Here is a 27481-nt window from a genome sequence, read left to right as displayed (position 1 = left end):
AGGCGCCAGTTGGGATGCGCGTTACCATGAACACAGGAGCGCGAGGCTAGCGGGCATGGAGAAAGGCGGAAGTCAGTTGTGGAAGTGCGAGCGACCATTTTGAGACCGGGCAAGAGGGGCGGGACTGCAGCGGCCAAGTGACGGTTGACCGGTTTTAACTTAGTGACTGGTATCGCGGGGCGGGGAGAAGAGGGGGGTGCCTGGGGCCCATCCCTGGGAGGGATGCAGGGGCGGGGGAGGTGTTAAGAAGGGGAGGGAAGGGGAGGGGGGAGGCGAAGAGGGGAGAGGCTGGGAAAAAGGAGGAGAGTCAAGGTACTGGGTACATAAAGGACGGGTGGAGCGGAGAAAGGGCGGGGCGAGGACTTGGGAGAGGCTCAGAAGGGAAGCGGGTCGATGAATAGCGGCGGGGCTAGAAGAGACGGAGCGTAGAGCCGGGAGCTGTCCAGGGCATGGAAACAGGTGGTGAGAAGGGGTGGGGCGAGAAGGTGTCACAGTTCGGGGGGAAGGTGACAATCGAGAAAGTGAAGACGGACAACGTAGCGCCGGCATGGGACGAGGATAAAGTGCAGGGAGAGGAGAGGGTGCGGAGAGAGGGGAAGATCAATGGCGAGGAGAGATCCAGCGGCAAAGAGAGGGTCTTTAAAGAGAAGGGGCGGGGCCATAGGAGGAGGCGGGGCGAGCAGCAGGCTTGGGAAGAACCGCTCCTCCAGTATAAGGGAGAAGGGAGGGTCGGTAATGGGCGGGACAAAGAGCAGGAGAGTGAGAAGCTAGCTCCAGGCGAGAAACAGGGGCGGGGACAGGGGAAGGGGCGGGGCGTGGGGAAGTTCTGGGAACCGGATAGGGAGAGGGGCGGGGCCAGGCACAAGACCTGGTACCTGGGTAGGGCCAGAGGACGGAGAAAGGGGTCCTACGAAGAAAAGCTGGGGGGCGGGGCCAGAAGTGGGGGTGGAGCCAGGTGCAGTTACGCGACCCCAGGGAGTAGCAGGACTGGGAAAAATAGGTGGGGAGCAGGTAGATTAAGAAACAGAACCCGAGACCGGGTGAAGAGTAGGGGCAGGATGCAGAGCAGGCGCAGAGCAAAGAAGAAAGGTGGGACAAGGTTAAGGGGCGAGGCGAGGAGACAAGGGGGAACTAGGAGCTGGGGCGTGACCAGGAGTAACAGTAGGGGCGAGACCTGGAGTAGTAGCAGAGGTGGGATCCGGAATTGGAGTGGATGCAGGATCAGGGGCAGGGCCGAGGTTTGGAGCAGAGGTGGAGCCAGGAGCAAGAGGTGGAGTGGAGCAAGGAGCAAGAACAGGGGTGGGGCCAGACGCCTGAGCAGAGTCGGGGTCAGGAGCAGGGACCAGGCGAAGCGCAGCAGCGAGGTGGGATCTCAGACGGCGCCTACCAAGAGCAGTCTTGCAAGCTAGTGTTGACCTCCGCATTCTCCATGTTGAAGCCACTTTGCTCGCTGCCCCGAGATGTCCCCTGCGTGGCCGAGACTCCGAGTTCTGCGAGCGCTGAGGGCACTGCTGGTGGTGCTGTTGGCACCATGGAGGTTGTGGGCGATAAAGGATACACAGGACTGCACCTGGCAGGTTGCCCTGAACAAGTTTGACGCAATAGGCGAGAACCACACGAGCGATCGTTTCTTCTATCAAGAGCCCCTGGACACAGTGGATGAAGTGTTCAGCCTGCTGGTGGATGCACCCATCGACCCGGACAAGGTGAGGGGACTGGGGTCAGGCGAACGGGAGAGGTCCTGGACCTGCACCCCACTGGGCTCTGAACATTTGCCCAATTTCTCCTTGCAGACATACCTAGGCTTTCCTTACTACCTGAAGATCAATTACTCCTGCAAAAGAGAGGTGAGTGGGTGCAGCCGGGGGTGGGCTCATTCTATGTGGGCCTCAGTTTCCCCATCACTAACATTCAAATAGCAGTGGTACTACCAGACCCCAGGGACCTTAAAGATTCATTAGTGGAAGGACATTTAGGTTATCCACTTTTGGGGGTGGGGGACTGTTATGAATCATTTTGCTATGAACATGTGTGTACAAGTTTTTGTGTAAACGTATGCTTTCGGTTCTCTTCAGTATCTACCTAGGGAGTGGAATTGCTGGGTCATACGTTAACTCTTTCACTTCTGAGGAACTGCCTGTTTTCCAAATCAGCTGTGCATCATTTTACATTCCCATCAACAATGTATGAGGGTTCCAGTTTCTAAGGGTGGTTTTTATTTACTAATTTTTTTTGTTGTTGTTTTGGGGGTTTTATGGGGGAGAGGTAATTTTATTTATTTATTCATTTATTTTTAGTGGAGGTACCAGGGAATTGAACCCGGGACTTCATGCATGCTAAGCATGTGCTTTACTACTTGAGCTATACCCTCCCCCTCTTTAAATGTAGTTTTGATTTGCATTTGCCTCATAACTAATGATGTTGAACATCTTTTCATATGTACCTTGGCCATTTATCTACCTTCTTTGGAGAAATGTCTATCTAGAGTCTCTGCCCATTTAAAAATTAGATTATTTGTCTTTTTATTGTTGCATTGTAAAATTTCTCAATATATATGGGATGCTAGTTTCTTATCAGATATATAACTTGTAAATTTTTTTCATATTCCATGTCTTTTTACTTTCTTGATGATGTCCTTTAAAACACAAAAGTTTTATGTTTATTGAGATATAATTCACATATCATAAAATAGTACAAAAATTTTAAATTTTGATGAAGTCCAATTGATCAATTTTTTTCATTTGTTGCTTGTGCCTTCGGTGTTGTCTAAGAAGGCTTTACTTAACCAGAGGTCATGAAGATCTACTCTCATGTTTTCTTCTATAAGGTTTTTGTTTGTTTGTTTTACCTCCTACATTTAGGTCTTTGATCCATTTTGAGTTAGTTTTTGTACATGGTGTAAGGAAGAGGTCTAACTTTTATGTGTGAATATCCAGTTATCCCAGTACCATTTGTTGAAAGGATTATTCTTTCCTCATTGAATTGTCTTGGCACCCTTGTCAAAAATCAATGGACTATAAAGGTAAGAGTTTATTTCTGGGTAAAATTCCAGTCCATTTCTCTATATATCTGTCTATATGGCAGTACCACACAGTCTTGATCACTGTAGCTTTGTAGTATGTTTTCAAGTTGGGAAGTTTGAGTCCGCCAACTATGTTCTTTTTCAAGTTTTTTTTTTATCTCAAGTCAGCTTTCTGAGGACAGTAGAATCTGCCATTGACTAACATTTACTTGGAGGAAGTACAGCATGATAGTTAATCCTTTGGGCTCTGGAGCCAGGCTGCCTGGGTTCAAATCCCAGCTCTGCTACATAATAGCTGTGTGATCTCAAGCTAGTTACTTAACTTCTCTGTACCAAAGTTTCCTCATCCTTAACACAGGTACAATAATGATCATACCTGCTTTCATAAAATAATTAAGGGAGTTGAGGGGGTTTAGCACAGTGGTAGAGCACATGCCTGGCGTGCACAAGGGCCTGGGTTCAATCCCCAGTGCCTCCATTAAGGGGAAAAAATACATAAAATGATTAAATACGTGTGAAGCACTTACCACAGTGCCTGGTTCATAGACAGGGCTCACTGAATGCTGGCAACAAGTTTCTAGAGTGTGATCCTGGGTGGAGAGTTTACTCCATGAGCCTCCTCTCCTTCTCTGTAAAAGCATGTTAATAATAATACCTTTATCTCTTCATGCCACACCTACTCCAAATCAGATCCTCTTTTTTTCTGTTTTACAATGGGGTCGGGGGGTGGGGGAGTGGGGGACACAGTGAAAAACAACATGGCCAGGTTTTTCTTATGGATTCAGCCCACCAGCGAAGCAGGCAATCAGCAAGTAAACAGATTAAATAATTTATTAGAGGAATCAGAGCGAAGAAGAAAGTAAAAGGAGGTGATGTGTTCAAAAGGAGGGTGTTAGCTGCGGTGGCTGGGGGGTGTCTCTGAAAAGGCTGGAGCAGAGCCCTGAATGATGAAAGGGGAGGCCCATGAGGAGAACCGGGGGAAGCATTAGGGTCAGTGCATCAGCCCTGAAGTAGGACCGAAGCTGGAGTGTGTTTGAGGATCAGCTAAGAGTCCTGTGTGGTGGGAGCAGAGTGACAAGGGGGACAGTGGGAGGGGATAGTGAGGACTTGGCCTACACCCTGAGTGAGGTGGAGCCATGAAAAGGTTCTGAGCAGAGGAGGGAGGCAAACTCAGGTGTCCGCAGGCTCCCTCCTGCTGTGGGGGTGGGGTGGGGCGGGGAGCAAAGAGACGGGGGTGGGGGGTGCAGATGATGGTCTGGGCAGAAATTAAGGATGGATGGGGCCAGGATAGTCATAGCCACTGTTGCTCTGACAGGGAGGAGGTCCCCCCACCCCACAGCACCTGCTGCCCTGTGATGGGAAACCCGGAGGCTGGGCTGGGGCAGGTGAGGTTGGCACGGTTGAAAGGGCCCTGGTTGAGGCATTCCTCAGGGTGAAGGTCTGTGTAGAGGGGGTCAGACCCGTGAAATCTCCTGCCCGGGTCCCACACCTCACCCCCCACGCAGCTGCTGCAGTGCCTGGAGCACAGCTGTCTCCTGAGGATGCCTCCAAGCTTTTGCTTATGCTGATTAATACCCTGGAACGCCCTTCTTCCTCCTTCCATCTCCACTCTAAGCCCTCCTTGCCCTTCTCAGCCCAGCCAGGATCCTGGTATCTCTGCGAGGTTGTCCCTGGCTGCCCCATCACCCTTTACTCCAGTTCCTTCCTGTCTAACTGCCCCACCCTACCCTCACCCCGAGGCCCCAACCCCAAACCTGGCTATTTTCTGACTGGTGGTGGTGGCAGAGAGTCTAATTTCTGCAGGGAGGGCGGAAGCTTCTCAAGACTGGGGCTTGGAATCCCTGAAGTGAAGGAAGAGGCTGCTAGCAGTTTGGGGTGTCAGGCACTGCCACCTTTACCTTTATGCTTAGCCCGTGCGGTCCTTCCCTATGCACTCCCTACATCCACATTCTGTCTGAATACTTTGCTATGGACTCTCCTCCTCCAGGAAGACCTCCTGACTCTCTCCACAGCCTGTAGTGCTTTTGCCCCTCTCCTAGTCTGGCCAATCCGCCAGCCCCAAACCTGGATCATGTTCTCTGACCTTCCCATGGTGAAGAGTCAGTTCTCCTGACCCAGCCCAGGAAGACAGGCTAGTAAAGGTGGGGTCACAGCAGGGGGATACACAGGCTATCTTACAGACATGCCTGTGGGGCCATCTTACCCTCAGTTCTCCGAGGCCCTGGTCCGCAAGGGCCACCTGACGGGGCTGAAGCCCATGGTGCTGGTCAGCTTCCAGTCCCCAGTCAACTTCTATCACTGGAAGATAGAGCAGCTACAGATCCAGATGGAGGCAGCCCCCTTCCGCAGCAAAGGTGGGCCTGGGGTGGAGGGGTGCCCCTGAAGGGATCACAACCTGGCAGGGGTGTGGGGACATTGCTGGGGCTTTGAGGGAAAGCTGGGGTCATCAGAGGGATTCATGACCTGGTGGGGGGACGTGAGGGTTTTGGGGGGCCTCATGGTGGTCTGTAGCCTGGAGAGGGGCCCAGGGAGGCCTCAGCAGCTTCGTAGCCTAGATGAGGCCACACGGAGGCCCCTTGGCTGGGACGGGCCTGGGGCATGGGGAGTTGCAGGGAGTTCTAGTGGTCTCTGGCCTGTGGGGAGCTGCTGGAAGGCCCCAGCAGCCTCAGTGCCCACTGCCCGCCTGCAGAGTTGTGTAACGCCGAGGAGGTGTGTGTCATGAGCTGGTATACGCCCATGCCCATCAAGAACGGCAGCGTGGTCATGCGCGTGGATGTCAGCAGCAATGGCCTGGGGCCCTTCATTCCCAATAAAAGGTGCCCTTTCCCAAGCCCAGGGCAGTGGGGTAGACTCTGGGAGGGACTTCCTAATCCCCAGGTCCCCAAAGAAGACAGGAGGAGCCCAAAAGGTGGGAACAGGGCAGGGGGGTGGCTGTGTGCTAGGGCTGGAGTGGGAACCCTCACAGGTGCCTGCCCCACACCTACCGCCAGTTTTCGGGTGAACATCAACGGCTTCCTGGAGAGACAGCAAGACAATACACTACGTTTCACTGTGGGAAATGAGGTGAGCCGGCTGGTTGTGGGGAAGGGTAGAAGGTGTGGTTAGAGAGAGTAGGCTGGGGCCCTGATTACATCCCAAACAAGTGGCAGATTCAATTTACAGAATGCTAATTGTGTGCCAGGCCCTGGGGGGATGTGCTCTGCTAAATGCACAATCACCTGAGGTCTTCACGGAGGCCCATGAGGGAAGGTTCTCTCACATACCCATTTTAAAGAGGAGAAAACTGAGGCCCCAAAGGGATAGAGCCTTTTGCCCACAGTTTCTCATCATGAACACATGGAATGAGACTTGAAACTGTCTGTGCTTGACTCACACCCATCGTCTTAATCACAGTGCATGCGTGCGTTCATTCATTCATTCATTCATTCAGCAGGCACTTCCTCTGAGCACACAGTGTGGCACCATGCAAACATAACAGTGAACACACAGCCCCAAATCTCTGCCCTCTTAGAGCTGACATTCTAGGGGGAGAGACAGACAACAAACCAGTAAACATAAAAAGTAAATTCCATGGCAGGTTAAAAGATGGTAAGTGCTCTGGAGCGAATTCAGACGGTGAGGGGAATTGGGTCCATGCAGGAGGGGATGGCAGTGTTTAATGGAATGGTCAAGAGAGGCATAATTGAGAAGGTTGACATTCAAGTCAAGCCTTTGAGGAGGAGAGGAGGGAATCATGTGATTACTTGGGAAGAGCATTTCATACAGAGGGAACAGCCAATGCAAAGGCTCTGAGGTGGGAGCCATGCATGGTATGTCTTAGAGGCAGTGAGGAGGCTGACATGGCTGGGAGAGAGTGGATGAGGGGGAGAGTGGTGGGGGGTGAGATCAAAGAGGTGATGGGGCAAATTACATGGGGTCTCAGGGTCTCGTGGGTCAGGGTAAATTCTTTAGCTTTGACCCTAGGTGAGACGGAGCCGTGGGAGGGTAGGAGGTTGTTAAGCAGCCCTCCTGCCCCTGCCCTGCAGCTCTTCAATCTGATACCCCGGTACTTTGTGAATGTCCCATCACGGCCCCTGTGGTACACTGTGGACCAGGCACCTGTGCTCATCCTGGGCGGCATCCCTGAGGAGAAGTCCATCCTGCTGACCGACACAAACTTCAAGGACTTCTTCCTTGTGGAGGTGAGTGGTGCAGGGCGGATGGTGTGGGGGGGGGGCCTTTTGAAAGGGGCGAGGCCTCAGCTCCCAAAATGGGGTGGGGCCTGGGGCCACGGAAGGGGTCCTCGAAGGCATATCAGCCCCCATAAAAGGCAGATAGCATGAAGGAAAGACATAAGACTGCAGCCAGACAGCCTGGGTTCAAATCCTACCACCTCCTGGCTGTGTGATGTTGGGCAAGTCACTCCACCTACCTAGGCCTCAGAGTACCCATCAGTAAAATGGGAAAAGTAGTTATATTTACCTGACAGGACTATTGTGAGGATGATCTAAATTAATATCAGCTGGACACAGAATGTGTACTATGTGAATCAAAGCTATTATCATTTATAGGTCCACCATTTGTAATTCTGAAATCCAAAGAGCATTTTCACAAGTTGAAGGCTAAAATGCATTTGTTGAGAAACCCTGACCTGAGCTAACAAAGTCTACTTGTTTTGGTCTCTGTGCATCCCATTTAGTGTTACTATTCAGATGCTGTCCTACAGAAGTATTAAGGGGTTTGATTATGGGGTGCTACCCCAGGCCCCGCAGAGGGTTTGAATGGTATATATGGTGTCATATTACCTTCTGAACACCAGAAAATTCTGAGTTGCGATACACATCTGGCTCCCAGGGTTTCAAATTCATCATTGTGAGCCTGTATTATTCCCAGAATGCGGGATGGGGTGTCTGAAGCAAGGTTCTTTTGGTGTGAATGAAAAAACTGTTTGGGTTCTTTGCAGCTGTAGGCAGAACTCCAACCCAGTTTGGTTTAAGCAGAGAAATGCATTAAATAGGTGCACCTAACGGCAAAGCCTGAGCCCAGATAGCCTGCAGGCCTGCCTTGACCCAGGGTTCACATGAGGACTCCAGCTTTCAGCTCCACTTCTGGATTAGCCCTGTCCTCAGTGTGGCTCATATCATCCCAACTCCAAGGCAGAGAAAGGGAGCATCTGTTTCCCAAATAGCTTTTTAAAAATCCTGAAATTTATTTGGGTCTGTTTGGCCACTCTTGGGTCGTGTGTTTCAAAATAATGGAATGTGCCAGCTAGCTTAGCCCAGGGCATGCGCTCTATTCTAATGAGGGGGACAGCCAAGACAAGAGGCAGAGAAAGGATGGTTCCCCCAAATGAAAGTAGGTAGCTTTGCCACAAGTTGAGAGGAGAAGATGCTGGTTGTTTACTGTGTCCAAGGTAACAACCGTGCACCACAGCAACCCCAAAAGTTTCCCTCAGCCTCCTCCCATCAAGGTTGAAAGCTCCACCGATGATTTCTGATGACCTCATGTGGATTAATGTTCTCTCAGTTCCCTCTGGCTCTGAATACCTGCATCTCCATTTACAGACCACCTCCCTGTCCTGGGTCAGCCCTCTCCATTCTGGCCCAAGTCTTTCCAGACATGATTCAGTTTTCATGCTCCTGACCCAAACACACCCACAGGGAATATGTGATCGATGTGGATTCTGCTGAAGAGCTTTGGAGAGCAGAGAAGGGGGCTTATGTCAGGGGAGTGAAAAGTTCAATTTCAATTTCAGGCGTCCTTGTTCTTTTTCTTTTTTAATTGATCAAGGATAAAAATAATAAAATTCACCATTTATTAAAGGTTTTTTTTGGGGGGGTAATTAAGTTTGTTTATTTATTTATTATGGAGGCACTGGGGATGGAACCCAGGCTTTGGAAGTTGACTTGTTCCTCTGATAATTGTGCATGCTAGGCATGTGCTCTGCCACTAGAGCTATACCCTCCCACCTAAAATTAACCACTTTAAAATGAACAATTGAAAAAAAAATAAATAAAATGAACAATTGAGTGCCATTGAGTACACTGATATTGCGCATCCACCACAATATCTATTTCCAAAAAATTTCCATCACCCCAAAATCGAAGCCCATTTATTTTTATTCTTTAATCATAGGGATTTTCCCCATATTGCTGTCTCCTCTTTTCCTTCCTCCTGTTTCACTTCACCACTCCCTTCCAGACTGCCCCTAGGATTCCAGCTCTCCTCCTCGGCTGGGTGTTGGTCAGGTTTAGATGCTGTAACAAAGAGACCCCTGAGAGAGAAAAGCTTAAATAGATGATATTACTCATTCCTGGAACAGTCCAGAAGCAAGAAACCCAAGTTCCTTCTATTTTCCTGCTTCACCATCTCCTAGACCCCACATGTTGATTTCATCAGCATGATCGGAGTTGGGCCACGCCCATGTCCATATTCCAGCCAATGGGAAGGGGAAAGAGCAGAAACGGACGGCAGGCTGTTTTCTCTTAAGCAAGTTTCACTCCTACTCACAGCCTGTTACTGAGAAATTAGTTACATGGCTATATCCAACTGCCAGGGAGTCTGGAAAATATAATTTCTACCTGGGTGGCACATGCCCTATTAAAACTCAATTACTAAAGAACATGGAGGGAATGGATTTGGGTGCTCAACTGGCTACCTGCCAAAAGTAAAGGAAGAAATTTGTTGGTTCATATAACCAAAAAATTCAGGACTTCAGATCCAGCTTGACCCAGGATTTCAAACAATGTCACCAGGACTGAGTTTCTCTCTCTCTATCTCTTGGACCTGGTTCTTCTGTATTGAGTTTATGCTCAAACAGCTCTGTACTTGAAACTGCATAGGCTGCGTCTTCTCAGGCCCACATCCAGTGGGAAAGATCTTTCCTGTTATCCTTCAGCCCCCAAATCACAAGATTCCTTCCACTTGATGCAGCTCACCATTTGCCCACCTTGATTCGATCATTGGAGCCAGAGAAACCCAACAGGCTGCTTATTGAGTTAGATGATCCCGAAGTCTTAAACTTTGCTCAAAGAAGAAATCCAGCTGACTCACAGCTTTCTTTTTCTCATGTATGTGGGAGAAGAGGGGAGGTGTGATGATCCTCTCATAGCTTAGCAGAGAAAATTTCCAAGTATCTCTTCCAGAAAACAGGCATCACTTTAAATATTATCAGGGCACTACATTAAGTATGACAATGAATCAAAACGACAGATTTAGAGGGCACAGTTTTACCAGGCATAGGAACAATGTCTGTAGTCTGAATGGATTATGAGTTTTTTTTAGAAATTACACTTTCAAGGACACTCTTCTGATGCTGAGTAGGGCAGAGAGGTGAGAATATTCATGTTCTCCTTAACTTGATAAAATTTCCCTTAGCTGCAGAGCCTAGAGTTTTGCTTTGATTTATACCTTTTTTTTGGAAAAGTCAATGGAAAATTCCACTTCTTCGTGGAAAATCTCAATCAAACACAAAAAAGAGAATAATAATAATGAACCAAACTTCAATAATTAACATTTTGCTTTTTTTTTTTTCGGTCCCACTATTTTTTTGTTCCTGGAATTTTTGAGAGAAAATTCCAGCCATCATACCATTTCACCTGTAAATTCTGGGAATACTTGAGGGAAGTATCTCTTACACATGAGGACTTTTTTTTTTTTTTTTTTTTTTCTTTTTTGGGTTGGGGGAGAGGAGGTAATTAGGTTTGTTTGTTTATTAATGGAGGTACTGGGAATTGAACCCAGGACCTTGTGCATGCTATACCCTCCCCCAACATGAGGACTTTTAAGAAGTAAAGCCACAATGCCATTAGAATGCCCAGCAAAATTAGCAATTAACCCCTTAATATCATCAAACCTGATTATAGTCATTTTCCCCCAATTATGTAAAAATGTTTGTTTGAATCAGGCAATACACTGCATTAGATTGTTAAGTCTCTTAATACTCTTCTCACCTCCAAGTCTGCTCTCCCCCAACACCCAACCATCAATCACCAACCACCTTTTTTTCAGGTAATTTAAGAAATCAGGCCATTTGTCATATAGAATTTGGCTGTTTGCTTCTTCATGGAGTCGATTAACTTGTTCCTTTGACCCTGTGTATTACTCTGGTCTGGCTGCCATAATAGACTGCCAGAGATGGGGGTGGGGTGGGGGTGGAGTTAAACAACAGACATGTATCTTCTCACAGTTCTGGAGGCTGCCATTCTGAGAGCAAGGTGCCAGCAGGGTTGGCTTCTGGTGAGGCCTCTTTCCTTGGATTGCAGAAAATGCCTTCTCCCTGTATCTTCACCTGGCCTTTTCTCTGTGTGCCTGAGTGTAGAAAGAGAGTTCTCTGCTGTCTCTTCCTCTTCTTATAAAGTCACCAGTCCAGTGGGATTAGAACCCCGCCCTTATGACTTCATCGGACCTTGATTATCTATCTCCTTACAGGCCCAGATACAGTCTCATTGGGGGCCAGGGCTTCAGCATATGAATTGGGAGGAGGTCAGCGGGATAGTTCAAGTGGTAAAGCACATGCTTAACATGCACAAGGTCCTGGGTTCAATCCCCAGTACCTCCATTAAAATAAATAAGTAAAAAACCTAATTACCTTCCCCCCCGCCTCAAAAAAGGAACATCTGTATAAATTGGGAGGGGGACACAGTCAGTGACATGGCCAGTGTTAGTGGTTGGTCAGCGAGTTCAGATAGTGTCAGCCTGAATCAGCCGATTGTGTTCACAGTAGAATGGGACCCGCCGAGCCCCACTGTGTCCGCTGTGTGCCGCCCAGCTCTAGGGAGCACAGGAGGCCCCAACCGGCTCTGGCCTGCATCGCCTGCTTCTGGGGGTGGGGGGTGCTGGGGAAGTTGGCCCCCAAGATGCTGCTGCAGGGTGAGCAGGGAGGGCACCCTGGGGGCAGCACATGTATGCATCCTGGGCAGTTGTCAGAGCAGTTGCTCCCCCTACTCCTCCCCATCTCGAGGCAGGACGTGGGGGCTAAGAGCAAGGCCGCCTGCTCACCCCTGGCTCTACTCCCCTGCAGCTGAGCATTGACAATTGCTGGGTAGGCTCCTTCTGCCCCCAGGCCAGCTTCACCGCCACCATCTACGATGCCATCGCCACCGAGAGCACCCTCTTCATTCGGCAGAACCAGCTCGTTTACTATTTTACGGGCACCTATATCACACTCCACGAGAGCAACCATGGCAGCGGTGAGGGAGCTGTGGCCGGGTCACATACCTGGGTGTCCCTGGCATCTTAGGCAAGGGGACCTGCCCATTGGAGCCCAGGGGAGGGAACCTCAGTGAATCCATCCCCTGGAGGCACCTGGGACTGGAATTGCCTTTGGGGTGGGTGGAGTTGGAGGGACTTCCCAGGCTCCTGAAGTGTCGCTGCCTACATTGCATGGCCTTTTCCTGACCTCTGGGTGCTGGCGTGAGGCTTTCATCCAGCCTCTCCCAGGAGCTGTGAGCCAACTAAGGGCCACAGAGAGCGGTGTGAGAGTGAAGGGAGGGAGCAGAGAGACAAACATATATGCACGAACACGAGCGTTTGCACACACACACACACACACACACACACGTACACACAAAGTCAGAAAGACAGAGAAAGACATGGGAAGAAAGATGTACACCAAGAGAGAAATTTCAGGGTCTGGAGAGAGGCACAGAAGTCAGAAAGACAGACAGAAACAGAGGTCGGCTGTTGGAGGGGCAAAACCATGAACAGGATTAATCAGAGAGGAAAAAGAGCTTTTGATTCAGCCTCATCTTTTACCAAAGCCCTAGTTCTTCTCACCACCCCACCCCGCCCCCACCCCATGTAAATGAGCGATGACAACTTATTGGGTCACCAAAACTTTGACTGTAACCTATATTAGTTAATGGATGTTCCCAACAACTTCATTTTCCTCTCTTTCTCTCTTAGGGCCCTTTGATGGTGGGAAGACCTTCACTTGTTAAATTAGATTTAATTCAAAGAATGGGCTGTTTAATCAGCTTAGCTGAAAAACTCAGGAGCATGTGGGTTTCAGGCACAGTTGGATCTAGGGGCTCACTGTAGCTGTTAGACAGGCCCCATCCTTGTGATGGCTATGGTGATTCCCTGCCCCAACTAGCAACTGCAGACTTTTATGCCCTCAGGGACCCCAGGAAAGACCATCTCTTTGTTAGTGGTTGCAGACTGAGACTATCTGATTTGCCCAGCTTGGTCACATGCCCAGCTCAGAACCAATCGCTCTGACCAGGGGAATGCAAGGGTGGGGTCAGCCCAGTCTGAACTTCGTGGACAGAGTGTGAGCAAGGGGGATTTTCTCAAAGGCAGCTGGGGCCCTGCACCAAGGGTCCCTCAGACACCACATTCAACAGTTGCTCCAGCGCGAGAGGACAGATAACAGGCTCATTAAGACAAGGGAATGGTGGATGGGTGGCCAGGTCCCAGGATCAAATGTCTATGCTGGCCCCCGCAGAGAAATGGGTTCATGTCCTGGACAACGAGTGTGTCAAGAAGTTGTGCCCCGTGCATTTCCATAGCAATGGCTCTGAGTACATCATGGCCCTCACCGCTGGCAAGCACGAAGGTTACGTCTACTTGGGGACTATCACAGGTAAGGCTGGGGTCCTCTGGCAGCCCGAGAGACCCCCTCCATACCCTCTCACCTCCAAGAATTCTGACCCCAGGCCCTCACCCCTCACCATATTCCTTCAGGAGGGATCTCAGGTTGGAGGTGGTCTCTGTGATTTGGGATGGGTTTATACATTTGTCAGTGCAGGGCTTGGAGTGTGCTCTGTATCTTCATGATGTGCTTGGCTTCAAAGGGCAGAAGCTCAATTTAAAAATCATTTAAGCATAAAAACTTTGTAGACTTCTATAAATGAAACGACCAGGATCCAATATCAGGCATGGCTGGATCCAGAGGCTCACAGGGTATATTGCCAGGACTCTGGCTATCTCTTGGCAAGGTTGTATAGCATAGGGATTATAGCACAGCCTCTGGAGAGAGACTGCGCTAACACACCCAATTCAAGTCACTTGTGGCTTTAGACAGGTGACAATCTCTCTTTTTGGCCTCCTATCCTCATTTGCAAAATGAGGCTGATGTTACTAGTACCTGCCTCATCATGTTGACATAAAAATTAAATAAGTTAGCATATGTAAAGGTCTTAGCATAGTGCTGGGGACATGGTGAGTGCTGTTCAGGGTTTCTCATTATTAGCCCTGTCATTTGGCATCCTATTCAGGTAGGTACTCCTCTCATGGGGGTTAAAGATGACCTCCAGGAACTCAGAGCTCATATCTCCCACCTGTCTTGAGTCACTTGGAGAGAGTGGGAGCAGCTTCTTCCCTATTAACTCTAGCATGAATTCAGGGTGCAACCTTGGCTCATTCTGGGTCACATGCCCAGACCTGAGCCAATTACTGTGACCAGAGGCAGACATAACTTTGATAGGCCAGATGTGAATGACTGAAAGGCCAGTTGGGTGAGACCTGTCCCATGGAATCACAAAGACTAAGAGGGAGACACAGGCATTCTACCACAGATAATTGGAAAGCTGATCTGTTGAGGTGCTGGCCGGGCTGTGAAGGGCCTGAGCATTGACCTGTCCTGCTCTGCAGATGGCCGTGTGTCCTTCGAGTTGCTGCCCAGGCAGCGGTCCGTGTGTGATGCGATAAAAGGTACTCAGCTCCCAGATGGTTTGGGGGTGGGCAATGGGGGGTTGGAGGGTGTGGGAAAGCAAGGAAGGGTGGGAGAGGTCATGGGAATGGATGGGCAGTTTCTTGGGGAGAGGTGGAGAGTCAACCGGGATGGGCGTGGCAGTTACAGAGCCCACAGAGAGGGGCGGGGTCCCGGGGCTACTCTGGACCTCCTCCTTCCCAACCAGTTGTCAACTGCTCCATAACCTGGGCCGTGTTCGTTGCTGGTCACTACAATCTCCTGCTGCTGGTGGAGACTGAAGACGCCTCCACCAGGAAGTATTTCCAGGTGGTCAGCTATGACCTGGGTAATTGGGGCACCATGGGCGGCTGAGTGGGAAGGGGCAAGAGCCCATGGTGTGAACTGAGGGCCCATCCTGTGGGATCTGTGCCCAGCAGCCAGCCAGAAGGAAATGTTGCTCTGTCACTGCGGGGTAAGGGGCAGTGGTGGAGAACAGGCTGGAGAGGCTGAGAGGAAGTCAATGAGACTGGAATAGAGGGGAAAGCCGAGGGAGGGATATTGGAGAGATGAGCAGATGCCAGATCTGGAAGGGCCTTGTGGTGCACAGTAAGGAGATCTGATTTGATTTTACCCAAAGTGAGAATAGGGCTGCCATGTACAGTTGTACAGGCTGTGCATGGTGGTCCCCAGCCAAGGAGTCAGAGGAGGCGAGTCCTCTGCCGTAACAGGACTGTATCCTCTCAGAGGCAGTGCCTTTGGACAATCCACATAAAGAAACTCTAAGAGCTAATAGGCCCAAGTGGGAAACCGTTGGAGAGTCTTTGGCGGAGTCAGGGGGCTGGGGACTTGCCCAGTTTCAGGTTTTGAAAGCTCAGGGCCTCAGGAGAGTTTGCTGCGTTTTCCCCACCTGCAGTCCGTGATTACCTGGTCATCCTCTACACTGTCCCAGAATTCATCCCTGACGGTAGGAGGGGAAGGCAGAGGGGGCTGCAAAGCTGGGTGGGGGCCAAGAGGGGCCCAGGTGACCACATCTCACTGCTGCATCCACTCTTCCTCTGTCTGCCAGCTCAAGGCCTGGAGTTCCTGAATATCCTAGGGACAGAGTCTTACACCAACATCTCGATGGTACCTAAGGGCATGTCCTATAACCCATATAACAACTGGCTGTTCATCTGGGGCAACTTCCTCCTGATGAGGTATGGGGGATGGGCTGACTCGGCCTCCCCAGCCCCATTAGAGTGGGGGTTCTTTCTGAAGTCACCAGGTTTTCAGAGTATGCCCAAGTCCAGAAGTTATCAGGAACTGGGATGGGGGAAATATGGGCTGGGGTAGGCAGGGAAGGATGGGGGAAGCTGATATTTTAAAGCTGGGAGCCCTTTCTTGAATGAAACTTGATGTAAAGACCCAACCTGTATGGGCAATGGAAGGGTATTGTCTGGGGGAAATTTACCCCTCAGGAACCTAAGAGATCCAAAGTCAATGCCATGGGCTGTTGGCACACTGCCAGGTTGGTTGAATGCTCCTGTTTACAGATGGGTAGGTTAGCCAGAGGGTTTGGAGTGGGTGCAGAAGCTAGGGTCCCATTCTTAAAAGGCTGGTGGAGGACTGAGTAGATGGTTCCTGCATCGTGTTAGGCCCAGTTGGGGGACAGATGTTCCCCAGGGGCCTTGCCTGGGTGCCCCTACCTCTTATCTCTGCCCCAGCAGCTATAACAATCAAAACTTCATCTACCTGGCGGATTTCCCCAAGGAGCTGTCCATCAAGTACCTGGTCAACTCATTCCATGGGGAAGTGGCTATTGTCACAGAGACCGAGGAGGTGGGCCACCCTGCCCTTCTTCCCACCTCCTCTCTGCCCACCCCCAAATCCTGGGGGGGTCTCCCTTTTCCCCATTAGAGTAAAGGGGCCCAAGGGAGGGAAGGTCCTCAGGGACTCCGGGGGAAGGGCAACAGGAGATCCATTTATAGCTGAGACTCCTTGAGCTCAAAAAGGTTAAGTACCTCTTCCAAAGTCACTCACCAGAGTGCAAGACTTGTGCTCAGAGCCATGATGTGATTGCCAGAGGGGTCCCTCTTTTATTCCATCATGCGGTTGTTCAGTTCATAAATATTGAGCACTTACTGTATGCCTGACTCGGTGCTGGGGACACAGTGATGACTGAGTTAGGCCCAGGCCCTGTGCTCACCGGGTCACAGTCCAGTTGGAAAGATGGACTTGTTCCCAGACAGTGACAGTTCAGAGTAGTCAGGGTTGCAACAGGGCAAACCGCACCTATGGTAGTTCAGATCGCATCTGTGTGTGTGTGTGTGTCCGGGAGGACTTCATAGAGGAGGCCACGTGGAGGGGGGGACATGCTGGAGCCTAGAGGGGATCCTCCAGGCTGAAGCTAAGAAGAAGGTGAGGTCTAGAGCCAAATGTGTTGGGGGGATGAGAGGGTGGGCATCAGTGCAGAGATGGGAAACTGAGGCCAAGGGGATAGTGAGACCCTGGAGGGTGCAGAGTGAAAAGGAAAAAAGAGGGCTCATTCATCAGAACCCCAGCCTTTAGGGAGTGTCTGTATTAGGAATGCTTACACTGCAAGTAATAGAAACTCAAGCAGACTGAAACATTGAAGAAATTTATCCTGGCGAGTGAGGGCTGGAAGCAAAGGTGGTTGGGTCTGGGAAGTAGAAAGCTGGTCCCAGCTGGAGGTGAGCTCCCAAGCCTCACCCTGCAGGGAATGGGACCTTCACACTCAGTGGAGGGAGCAACAGGGTCAGAGGGCCTGTGGTCCTCACACACATACCCAGCTGTTGCACCCCCAGATCTGGTACCTCCTGGAGGGCAGCTACCGGGTGAACCAGCTCTTTCCATCCAAGGGCTGGGAGGTGTACATCAGCCTACAGGTGATGCACCAGTCCTCTCTCTACGCCCCCAATGAGACCATGGTCACCCTCTTCTACGAAGACAGCAAACTGTACCAGGTGCCAGGTGGGGGGCTATGGGGAGACATGGGGAGCCAGAGGGAGGCTGACACCAGCTCACATGGCTCTGCCTTTCCACTGCAGCTGGTATACCTTATAGACAACCAGCAGGGCAGGCTCGTCAAGAGGCTTGTGCCTGTGGAGCAGCTTCTGATGTACCAGCAGCTCAGCAACGGCTACCACTTGAAGCCGCAAGGGTGAGAAGATACTGGACCACAGCAGTAGTCAGAGAGCCCTAGGCTCCCATTCGTGTGAAGCTCCCTTTCTGGGATGGGGGTTGGGGGGGAGGACCATGCCATCCTCAACAACTAGGCTGGGCTCAAAGGAGGGGTCTGACCCAGCCTGAGGGCAAGACGCATCAGGGAGGGCTTCAAGGAGGAAGATATGCATGAGCTGTGACCTGAAGGGTGAGGAAGAATTGTCCAGGTGACAGGATGGAGAAGGGTGTTCCAGAATAGGGGAACCACATGTGCAAAGGCCCCAGGGAAGAAAGGAGATTGTGTGGTCAAGAACTGTGAGGGAGCAGTGCAGACAGAGTGCAGTGGTGGTCATAGGGAGGAACTTGGACTTCATGTTGAGGAGCCTGGGGAACTATGATGGGACTAAGGGAAGGGACTACATGGTTTTACTATGTTCAGTAGTGATCCTTCTGGTCACCTGTGAGAGGCAGCTGGGGGAGGAGGGACGTGGAAAGGTGCTTAGGAGGTTGAATACCTGGAGGGTTCCTGGTGAGTCTAGGCTGAAGTCCAGGACTCTGGTTGGAGGGACCGAGGGACAACCAGGGGAATGTGTCCAGGGACAGGAGGGGCAGAGGCTGAGAAGGAAGGTCCGGGGTAGATTAGCCTTGGGTAGTCAGCACGGAAATGAGAAAAAGGTCTTCGGAGGCTCCAGGTGCGCCTGGCCGGCGCGGAAAAGTCAACTGCCGTTCTCCACTCCCGCTACCCAGGGGTCACCTGACGCTCTCCTTCACCGAATTCTGCCCCTTCATGGTGTTGCGCCTGCGGGACTTACCCAACCCGCAAACCTACACGCGCCAGGAGCGCTACCGAGCACAGCCGCCGCGCGTCCTGGAGCCCTCGGGCTTCCACAACGAGATCTCCCTCGCTGTCTATCAGGGCCTCGTTTACTACCTGCTCTGGCTTCACTCCGTGTACGACAAGGTGGGCGCCTGGAGGCGGCCGGGGCTTCCGGGCCGGGGCTGGTCTGAGGTAGGACTGCAGAGGCTTAGGAGGCAAGGCCTACGTGGCTGGGAGAGCGGAGCATCCCCGGTGCGTCTGAGGCTGAGGGGGCTGGGGAGGGCGTCGAGCACGGCTCCGGGGAGGTGGCTTTGGGGTGTGGCCGTCGGGCCGAAAGCGGGGCTTGGGGCGGGGCCAGGATTTGTATCTTTCTCTTTGAGTCAGCGGCTGGGACTGAGGATAGGAAGGGGTCTGGGGTGCCACCTGCCTGGACACGCACCCCGGCCCTCCTCATGATGCTGGCGGTCCCTGCAGCCCTACGCGGACCCGGTCCACGACCCCACCTGGCGCTGGTGGAAGGACAGGAGGCAGGATCAGGTGAGTGGAGAGGGCTGCGAGTCGGGGAGGACCCAGCCTGACACCCTCACCGTCCCTTGTCTCTTGGGGCTGACTTTGGCCGGCATCCGCTCCCCCAGGATTACTACTTCTACCTGGCGAGCAACTGGAGGAGCGCGGGCAAGGTGCACATTGACATGACTAGTTACGAAAAGATCTACGACCTCAAGGCCGAGTATGAGCTGCCCGAGCGCATCTTCCTGGACAAGGGCACCAGCTACAGCTTTTCCATCTTCCTGACCGCCCAGGGGCATTTGTTCAAGTCGGAGATCCGGCACGGTCTGTGGGCGGGGCCGGGTGGAATCTGAGGGGCGGGGCTTCGTTCGGGTCTGGCTGAAGGCCCTAATCCCTCCCTCTGCTCCAAGCAGGGGTCTCTGTCCAGCCGCAGAGTCGGGCAAAGCTGGCGGTGGTGCTGGGCGACCCGGGCTGCATCAAGGTGGTGATGAAGAAGGAGGTCCTTATTAATCGCTACTTGGTACTTCTCTGGGTGAGACCAGATGGGGAAGGGGTGGAGAAGTGGAGGCAGAGCTACTAGTGGACCCGTTAGAAACCCTCGGTTATTTAACTGTCTCTGGGTTCTCTCACTGGCCTGCTGACCCATTTTCTGCCCTCAACCCCAGGTTACGCTCAGTGATAAAAGGTCTTGCTTTGACCAAGGCATTAGTGGACATCACCTTAGGAAGACCTCCATGCTCGTCAAGGTGTGGTCCAAGCCTGGCAAAGAGGGAGGCGGGATAAGGGGAAAGACTGGGACTCTGTGTTAAACCATCATCACCTGTTCCTACTCACAGGTGGTGGGCTCTGCCTGGCACTGCTTTCAGAACACGCTCCAGGGGCCCCGCATGCAAGTATTGGACTTGGGGTACTCGGCCCTGTGCTGGAGGGAAGGGGTTGGGTCAAGTCTCAACAGGGCTGAGTCCAAGGGCCTCCCCTGGGAATCCCATGTATGACTTTCTAATTTCTTCCTTCTTGTTCATTTTCGTCATTCCCCTGCCCAGTCACTCACTCGCTCCTTTCAGCCACCCATGTTTTCAGATTGCGCACAGGCTTGAATGTCCCTTCTGATACTTTTCTGCAGAGGGAACGTAAAGTATCTATGACACAGGGCTTCTTCCAATCAGTACAAAGGTGGCCCGTGGACCAGCTTGGCCCCTCCTTCACACCTTGCTCATGTATCGTTCAAGACTTTGGGTCCTTGGTTTTCACTTGTTTGCACATACAGTATCTCCTTCACACAGAGGCAGACACAGGCTCAGAGAGGGGCAGACATCTGCTTAGAGTAACCCCGGGAGCTAATAAGTGGTAGAAGAGGCCTTGTTCTTACCCACTGCCCTGCCCACTCTCCAGCAGACAGACCCTGGGGGTCCTCCCTCCTGGCTTGGTATGACCCAGGGTAGTATAAAAAAAATTGAGTTGTAACAGCCCCCAATTCCTTGGATTACATGAGAGAACCCAGGTCATGTGCAGGGAAGAATGACTGACCTCAGCATCCAGGAAGTGTTTCCTGCTATCCTTAGTGATACACATTATTTTTCTCTTAATCATGACACCAAACTCAGAGTTAACAACTCCATTTTTGACCCAGCAGATCCCTTCTGGGAATCTGATCTGCAAACACACTGTTACAGCAAAAGACTGGAGACAGCCTAAATGTTCGTTAATTAGGGGAGTAGTTATATAAATGGTGGTTCCATGCAGTGGAAAACTATTCAGCTGTTAAGAAAGAAAGAAAAAAAAAAAAGGCAGAGAGAACAAAGATCTGCACATACTGATGTGGAATGATCTCCAAAGTGTATTTTATTCTTAAGAGAAAAAAGCAGGGGACAGAACAGTATAAACAAAACGTGAGCATGAACGGTTAATTGAGAACATATATCCATGCTTGCGTTTATTTGCGTGAAGAAACTCTGGGAAAATAGGCAAGAAAGTCCTCAGAGTGGCTCCCTATTCTTGGAATAGGGAAGAGGCAGGACAGCTGGAAGATGGGAGAGGAAATGAAATTTTTACTATATATATGGGTTTGTGTGTATATATATATATGCATATATATATCTACTCTCTCTCTCTCTCTCTCTCTCTCTCGTGACCATAATATCCACCTAAACTAAAGTTTAAGGTTTAAAAAGCCAATTTTTTTTTAAACATGGAGGGGAGGGGCTCGAGTGGTAGAGCACATGCTTGGCATGCACGAGGTTCTGGGTTCAATCCCTAGGACCTCCATTAAAAAAAACAACAACTAATAAGAAATAAATAAAGAGACCTAATGACCTCCCACCACCAAATAAATAAATAAATAAATAAATAAATAAATAAATAAATAAATAAATAAATAACACAGGGAAACAGAGGAGCTGAAGGTGAAATGCAGTCTGACTTCTCTCTATCTGCATTCTCAGGCTGGGGCCTTTTAGATTTCTTGTCCCTCTCTCTCCACTCCCCCACATTGCCAGATCAAGAAGTATGTGTATTTGGAAGGCTTGGAGACTCTCTCTGACTCCCCATCCTGGGAAAAATGGAAACTGGAACTAATCTGATAAACAATGGGTTCTCAATCGGTAAATATGTTGGATGAAGGAAGAAAGAAATGAACTTCCACATACTAGGCACTCAAGGCTTGGGGCAGCCCTCAGCAGGCCAGCTCCAGAGATAGGCCTCCAGAGGGGAATGGGGTTGGGGCTGGGATTGAGGTGACAGACCAAGAACAGATTTCACTCCCAGTGCCTGGAGCTTATGCATTCATTCCACCAATATTTATTGAGTGCCTGTCACATGCCAGCATTGGTCTTTAGGTGCTGGGATTACAGCGGTGAACAAAACACAATTCCTGTCCTTGTGAAGCTGACTTTCTAGTGGCGGGGTTGAGTGGGATGGGGGACAGCGGGTAGTGTATTGGTTTCCTAGGGCTGCCATGACAAATTAGCACAAACTGGGAAATGTATTCTCTCCCAGTTGTGGAGGACAGAAGTCCAGAATCAGGACTGTTCCCCTCTGCAGTTTGAGGGAGAATCAGTTCTAGGCCTCCAGCCCAGCTTCCGGTGGTCATTGACAATCCTTGACGCTCCTTGGCTTGAAGATGCATCACTCCAACTCTGCCTCCATCCTCACAGGACACTTATAAGGACACTGGTCATTGGATTAGTGCCCACCCTAGTCCAGTACGACCTCATCTTAACTTGATTACCTCTGCAAAGACCCTATTCCAAGTTAGGTCACAGGCGCAGGTACCCGGGGATTAGGACTTCAGCCTATCTTCTGGGGATGCACAATTCAACCCAGAACAGAGTCAGGCAATAATCCAGAGAAATAAAATATATTGGATGTTAAGGGGTGGCGAGCACTAGGGGAAAAAGAAGCAGGCTAGGGATGTGGGGTATGTTAGACTTTTCCATAGGATGGTTCAGGGAAGGCCTGGCTAAGGAGGAAACATTTGAGCAAAGACTTGAAGGAGGAGAGGAAGCGAGCACATGGTTATGTGCCAGAAAGCGTGCCAGTGAGAGGTGACGGTTGGCAGAGAGACTTGGAGGCAGGAGTATGGTTCACAGACTAAAGGAACAGTGAGGAGCAGGCATGACTGGATCAGGGCGGGCGAGGAGGAGCATGGAGAGAGATGAGATCACAGTGGTGACGGGCAGATCACGCCAGGCCTAGTGGGCCCCGGTGAGCGAGGTGACACCTCGGGAGCCATCCTAGCAGAGGAGCAACACAGGTGTTCACAGGGTCCCCCTGGCTGCATGTGGGGGTTAGCTCTGGAGGGAAGGGCTGGAACAGGGAGACCAGGGAGGGAGCAGGTTGGGCCAGCCAGGGTAGGGCAGAGGAGCTGAGAGGTTGTCAGGGAGAATAGCTCTATTTTGAAGTCTAGAGACAACAGAGTATCTGGATGGACTGGATGTGGGAGTGAAAGAGAGGTTTCCAGGATGAGGCCAAGGCCTCAAGCCTGAACATGGAGGAAAGAGGTACCATAAACTGAGGTGGGTTGTGGATAGATTGAATCTGAGATACTCATTAGACCTCCTGGTGACTTAGTGGCTGATAGGTGTAAAGTCTTTGGCCCAGGCCTAGGGTGGGAAGTGCTTAATCTACGGCCACCGACCCCTCTGCACAGTCATCATCAACCCAGGCCACAGCCTCCAGATGCCCATATCCCTTTGAAACTTGGATGAAACCCCTGAGCCCTAACCCTGATATGGGCCAGGGACTTTTCACTCCTAGGACAATGTCACGGGGGTCCCCTACCCTGACCCCCATTCTGGGCTCCACTTCCCTCATGTACTCCATGCTTCCTCCAGGTCTCTTATTTGAGAAATCGGGCTCAACTTCCATCCCCCAAAGTCCAACTAGGAGTCGGATGCTGTAGGTGTAGGTGTTGGTGGCTTTGTGTATCTGATTCTGGAGGCGGCTGGAAGCAACCTGTCTCAGTTTGAATCCCAGCTCTACCACTTACCAGCTGTGTGGCTTTGGATAATTAAATGACTTGACTTCTCTGTGCCTCACTTTTGCCATCTCTAAAATGGAGATATTAATAGTCTACCATGCAAGGCTGTTTTGAGGATTAAATGAATATGAATACATAAGGCACTTAGAACATTCCTTAGTGCCGGCGCATCATAAGAGCTACCTAAGTGTTTGCAGTTATTAGAATGTTGTTTTAAGGATAATAATGATGACATTGCCCTCTGATGATGGTGAACCTGGCAGGTGGTGGCAGTGTGTGTGGGAGGAGGGGTGTCCTCCCCGCCCCACCCTCCAGAGTAAGGCTTTTCTCCTCTCACTCAGGGCAACTTGATGATACCAGTGCTTATCGGCTGCCCCCCAGGCAAGCGCCTGGCCTTCGACATCACCTACACGCTGGAGTACAGCCGCCTGCAGAACAAGCATTACTTCGACTGCGCGCAAGTGGATCGTGAGATGCCCTGCTTCTTCTTCCGCGATAGTGCGTTTCCGGTCCCCTCCTCTCATTGTTCAGTGTCTTCTGCCCTGGCCACTTTGCCCTCCCTAACCTTTCCTCCTGCCCACTCATCGCCCACCCATCTTCTGCTCTTCCCCTTAGTCCTCTCATCTCCCCTTCCTCCCCTCTCCGTCCTCCACTTCCAAGCTAATTTCTCCTCCTGGCCTCAACCCCTCCTACCCCACAGTCTTCTACCCCTTCTTCTTGATCCAAGACTTGGTGACGGGAGATTCTGGCAGTTTTCAGGGCAGGTAAAGGCGTGGCCAAGCTAGCGGCTGATGGGAGTGGGGTGGGGAGGTGGGGAGAGAGTGGGGATTGGGTGGTAGAGGTGATGCAGGATTCTGGACACCGAGGCCAGTCCATGAGCACCTTTGCTCCCGGCAGCTACGTACTGAAGGTGGTGGGCGGCGGGCCCACTATGGACACCATCAAGGAATACAGCGAGGAGGAGATCTACCGCTTCAACAGCCCTCTGGACAAGTAATCCCTGTGGGACCTGGCCCATAATCAGCCTTTCTTCCACTGCTGGCCCCTTCAGTTTCCCAGCCACAGACCTAATCTTGGCTGCAAGCCCCACCCACCTTGGTATCTCCGGCCCCGCCCACAGCCCAGGCTCCTAGGATTTCACACTTTTTGGCCCCGCGCACAACATGAGGCCTTGCCCGCCAAGTCTCTTCCCCTCCCCGCTCCCTTGCTTCACGCTGCTGGCCTCCCCCAACCCCTCCCCCCACCCCACCCCCACCCCCGACTGAGGTTACTGCTTCCTGCACAGGACCCGCAGCCTCATCTGGACCACGAAGAACACGACCACCAAGGACTCGGCCTTCCACATCATGTCCCACAACAGTTTAGGCATTGAGTGAGTACCTGGCCCTACTGCTGGCCCCCTTCTCCCCTCCTTGCCTACAATCTGTGGGACCTATCCATCCTTTCTGCCTCTGGGACATCTCTTGATCCTGAAGCTATGCTGTGTGTTCCTCAAATGAGGCTGAATTTACACAAGCTGGACCTTCTGTCTGCAGGGCTGGTTCCTCTTACTCTTTCTTCAGGCCTTAGTTCAGAAGCCCCTTCATTTGGGAGGACCCTTCTGACTCCTCTAGGTGGTTCTGTTGGGTCTCACATTCTCCTGTACTTCCCCCATTCCCACCCTGACCGCTCTGCCTGTGCTTCCCCTGCCCAGCTCTGACCCCTCTGGGCCAGCACTGTCTCCAGTAGGGCCTGTCTCTCTTAGGGGTCCAGTCCAGAATAAACAACAGAGTCTTTGTTGAGTGAGACAGTGAACAAATTAATTGATTCATTCACGGTGCACATTTATTGACATTCAAATGGAGGTATTAATGAACGAATAAAACAGTGAAGGAATGAGTTAGCATACAGGGCTTCAATAACTATTTTTGAGTCAGTGAGAGGAAGAAAATGGTGCCTTGAGCAAATGAAGGAAGTGAATGAATGAACAAAGTAACCAACCTGCACCTCGTCAGTATTCACCCTGTGTTTACTGAATACATGAATAAAGGAAAGAATAGATGAAGGAAGATGACTTTGTACCTAGTAGCTTCTCAGGCTACATTTGTGGGATGAAGGAATGAGGGCAGCAAGGAAAAAATGAGGAGTTGACACGTAATAGGTATAGAATCCACAGTCTAGATGAAGGCATAGTAATGGAGCACTCGACATCAGAGATGCAAAGACAGGAGGAAACAAGTGAGTTCACAAACAGCCTGTCACCTGGTAGGGGTCCCGTCAGTCTTATTGGGTGAATGAGTGAAGGGGTGAATCGGGGAGGAAGGTATGAGATTGCCTGTCATTAGTGCTCACCCGGAGTTTGTGGGGTGGAGGGAGAAGTCAGGGGTTCGTACGTGGTAGGTATGATTTGTATCACAAGGTCCTGAACTCGGGCCCCCAGGTGGCTCTGTCTGGAGAACTCCCCGTGCTACGACACTATTCCCCACAGCATCTTCGCCCCTGAATTCTACTTCAAGGTGTTGGTGAGCAATAGGTGAGCCAGACCTGTGGTCCCTGTGGGTGGGGGCTGCCTGGGGTGCCTAGCTCCTCCCTCGATCCTGAACCCCATCCCCCACCAGAGGTGTGGACAAGAGCACATACTGTGACTACCAGCTCACCTTCCTGCTGCACATCCACGGGCTCCCACTCAGCGCCAAGCGGGCCTTCTTCATCCTCATGGTGAGTGGCCGCCCAGGAGCTGCCCCGCCGGGTGGGTGGCGGCCCCCAGGCCGCCCGCCCATGCCTGTTGTGTGGTGCCTGCAGGTGTCAGCCAGCCTGTTTGTCGGCCTGGTCATCCTCTACCTCATCTTCTGCCTCCTGTTGCCCTGTATGATGAAGGCCTGCAACGTCCTCCACTGGAAGATCAGTAACATCATGGCCTCAGAATCCTACACCTACAGCACCCACTCCAACACCAGAGTCTTCATCAGGACCTCTGGGACCAAATCTGGGGGTGGCTCTAGGGGTAGCTCCAGAGTCATCCCCAAGGCAGTGCAGGAGAACAAGGATGTCCCCAAAAAACCTTGAAGAAGTCGTTGCTGACCTGGGCCTCTTGCCCGCCCCAACCACCACCTACCCTCATCTCTCCTTTCCTGGGCTATCTTGGAAAAGCAACCTGTCACTCATCCCAGGACCTTCTTCCTGTTTTCCTTGAATTTTCACTTCTCATTTCAGCACCAGTGGTGGGTCCTCATCAGGACTCATGCTCAGTTAGTTTGTACCACCCAGCCACATAGGTTTTTAAAATATCTAAGTCCTTCTCTGCCAGCTGGTAGACCAGTGGCTTCTCTGTGTGCCTGCCAACTCAGCCCCTCCCCAGGGTGCCCTTGACCTCTCTACAATCCAGCAGGGTCCTCTGTAACCCAGACCTGTTGCTATGGCCTGCAGTCTGTTCTGATTGTTCAGTGCCCAGGTTTAAAATGGTTGTTAAATTTTTTGAATGTCAACACCTATCTAGTGTCTAGCCTAAGGAGGGGACTCTGGAGAGGCTGACTTTTGTTTTAGTTGCAGATAGAAAAAGTGTCACTCACATTGTCCACATAGAAATGGTAATTTATGGACTTTGTTAATATAGACTTCAGGTACAGTTTGATCCAGAAGGCCACAATGTCCATAGGATTCTGGCTCCATTTCTCTGTAGCTTTCCCTGCTCTGCCCTTCTCTGAGGTTGGCCTCTGACCTCAGGCCAGCCCCCCTGCCCCAGTCTGAGGCTGCACATCCACATGTCCTATTGTCCCAAGATAAAAGGGGCTGGAGTCCAACATTCCCAGGCAAAAGTCCTATCAGACTCTGATTGAATGGGGTAGTAAGGTCACTTTACCACTCACACTGCCAGAGGAATGGGACCTTGATTGGTTGAAG

General features: G+C 51.2%; 1 protein-coding gene across 25 annotated transcripts; it reads left to right on the top strand.

The window, feature by feature from the left end:
- Positions 1 to 90: 90 nt before the first annotated feature.
- On the top strand, positions 91 to 27206 carry CATSPERG (cation channel sperm associated auxiliary subunit gamma). Of its 25 annotated transcripts, XM_032486137.1 has the most exons (28): positions 858 to 1706; positions 1794 to 1847; positions 5232 to 5376; positions 5712 to 5838; positions 6013 to 6085; positions 7048 to 7203; positions 12024 to 12192; positions 13449 to 13586; positions 14597 to 14656; positions 14863 to 14982; positions 15550 to 15600; positions 15703 to 15832; positions 16343 to 16454; positions 17441 to 17599; positions 17684 to 17796; positions 18546 to 18759; positions 19090 to 19152; positions 19251 to 19449; positions 19539 to 19657; positions 19791 to 19871; positions 19962 to 20018; positions 23944 to 24100; positions 24303 to 24366; positions 24500 to 24595; positions 24888 to 24974; positions 26022 to 26114; positions 26200 to 26299; positions 26384 to 27206. In XM_032486137.1, the coding sequence occupies exons 1-28, from the start codon at positions 1461 to 1463 to the stop codon at positions 26645 to 26647; spliced, it is 3447 nt and encodes a 1148-aa protein (XP_032342028.1). In that variant the 5' UTR covers positions 858 to 1460; the 3' UTR covers positions 26648 to 27206. The 25 variants fall into 25 exon arrangements, 23 of the variants coding, with proteins under 23 accessions (XP_032342013.1, XP_032342012.1, XP_032342014.1 ...); XM_032486122.1 differs by adding an exon at positions 91 to 169 and having other exon boundaries at positions 1439 to 1706; positions 5712 to 6085; positions 15550 to 15832; XM_032486121.1 differs by adding an exon at positions 347 to 462 and having other exon boundaries at positions 1439 to 1706; positions 5712 to 6085; positions 15550 to 15832.
- The last annotated feature ends 275 nt before the right edge of the window (positions 27207 to 27481 follow it).

The sequence above is a fragment of the Camelus ferus genome, chromosome 9 (genome assembly GCF_009834535.1).
Source record: "Camelus ferus isolate YT-003-E chromosome 9, BCGSAC_Cfer_1.0, whole genome shotgun sequence".
In the NCBI taxonomy this organism is placed as follows: Eukaryota; Metazoa; Chordata; class Mammalia; order Artiodactyla; family Camelidae; genus Camelus; species Camelus ferus.
This window is presented reverse-complemented; position numbering and strand designations above follow the sequence as displayed.

What these genes read in the sequence shown, in the direction of transcription:
- CATSPERG (XM_032486122.1), top strand. Translation starts at nt 1,461, where the DNA reads ATGTCCCCTGCGTGGCCGAGACTCCGAGTTCTGCGAGCGCTGAGGGCA. An exon ending in GTTTCACTGTGGGAAATGAG is followed by an intron (nt 6,086 to 7,047) that starts GTGAGCCGGCTG and finishes CCTGCCCTGCAG; the next exon opens with CTCTTCAATCTGATACCCCG. An exon ending in GCTACTTGGTACTTCTCTGG is followed by an intron (nt 19,658 to 19,790) that starts GTGAGACCAGAT and finishes CCTCAACCCCAG; the next exon opens with GTTACGCTCAGTGATAAAAG.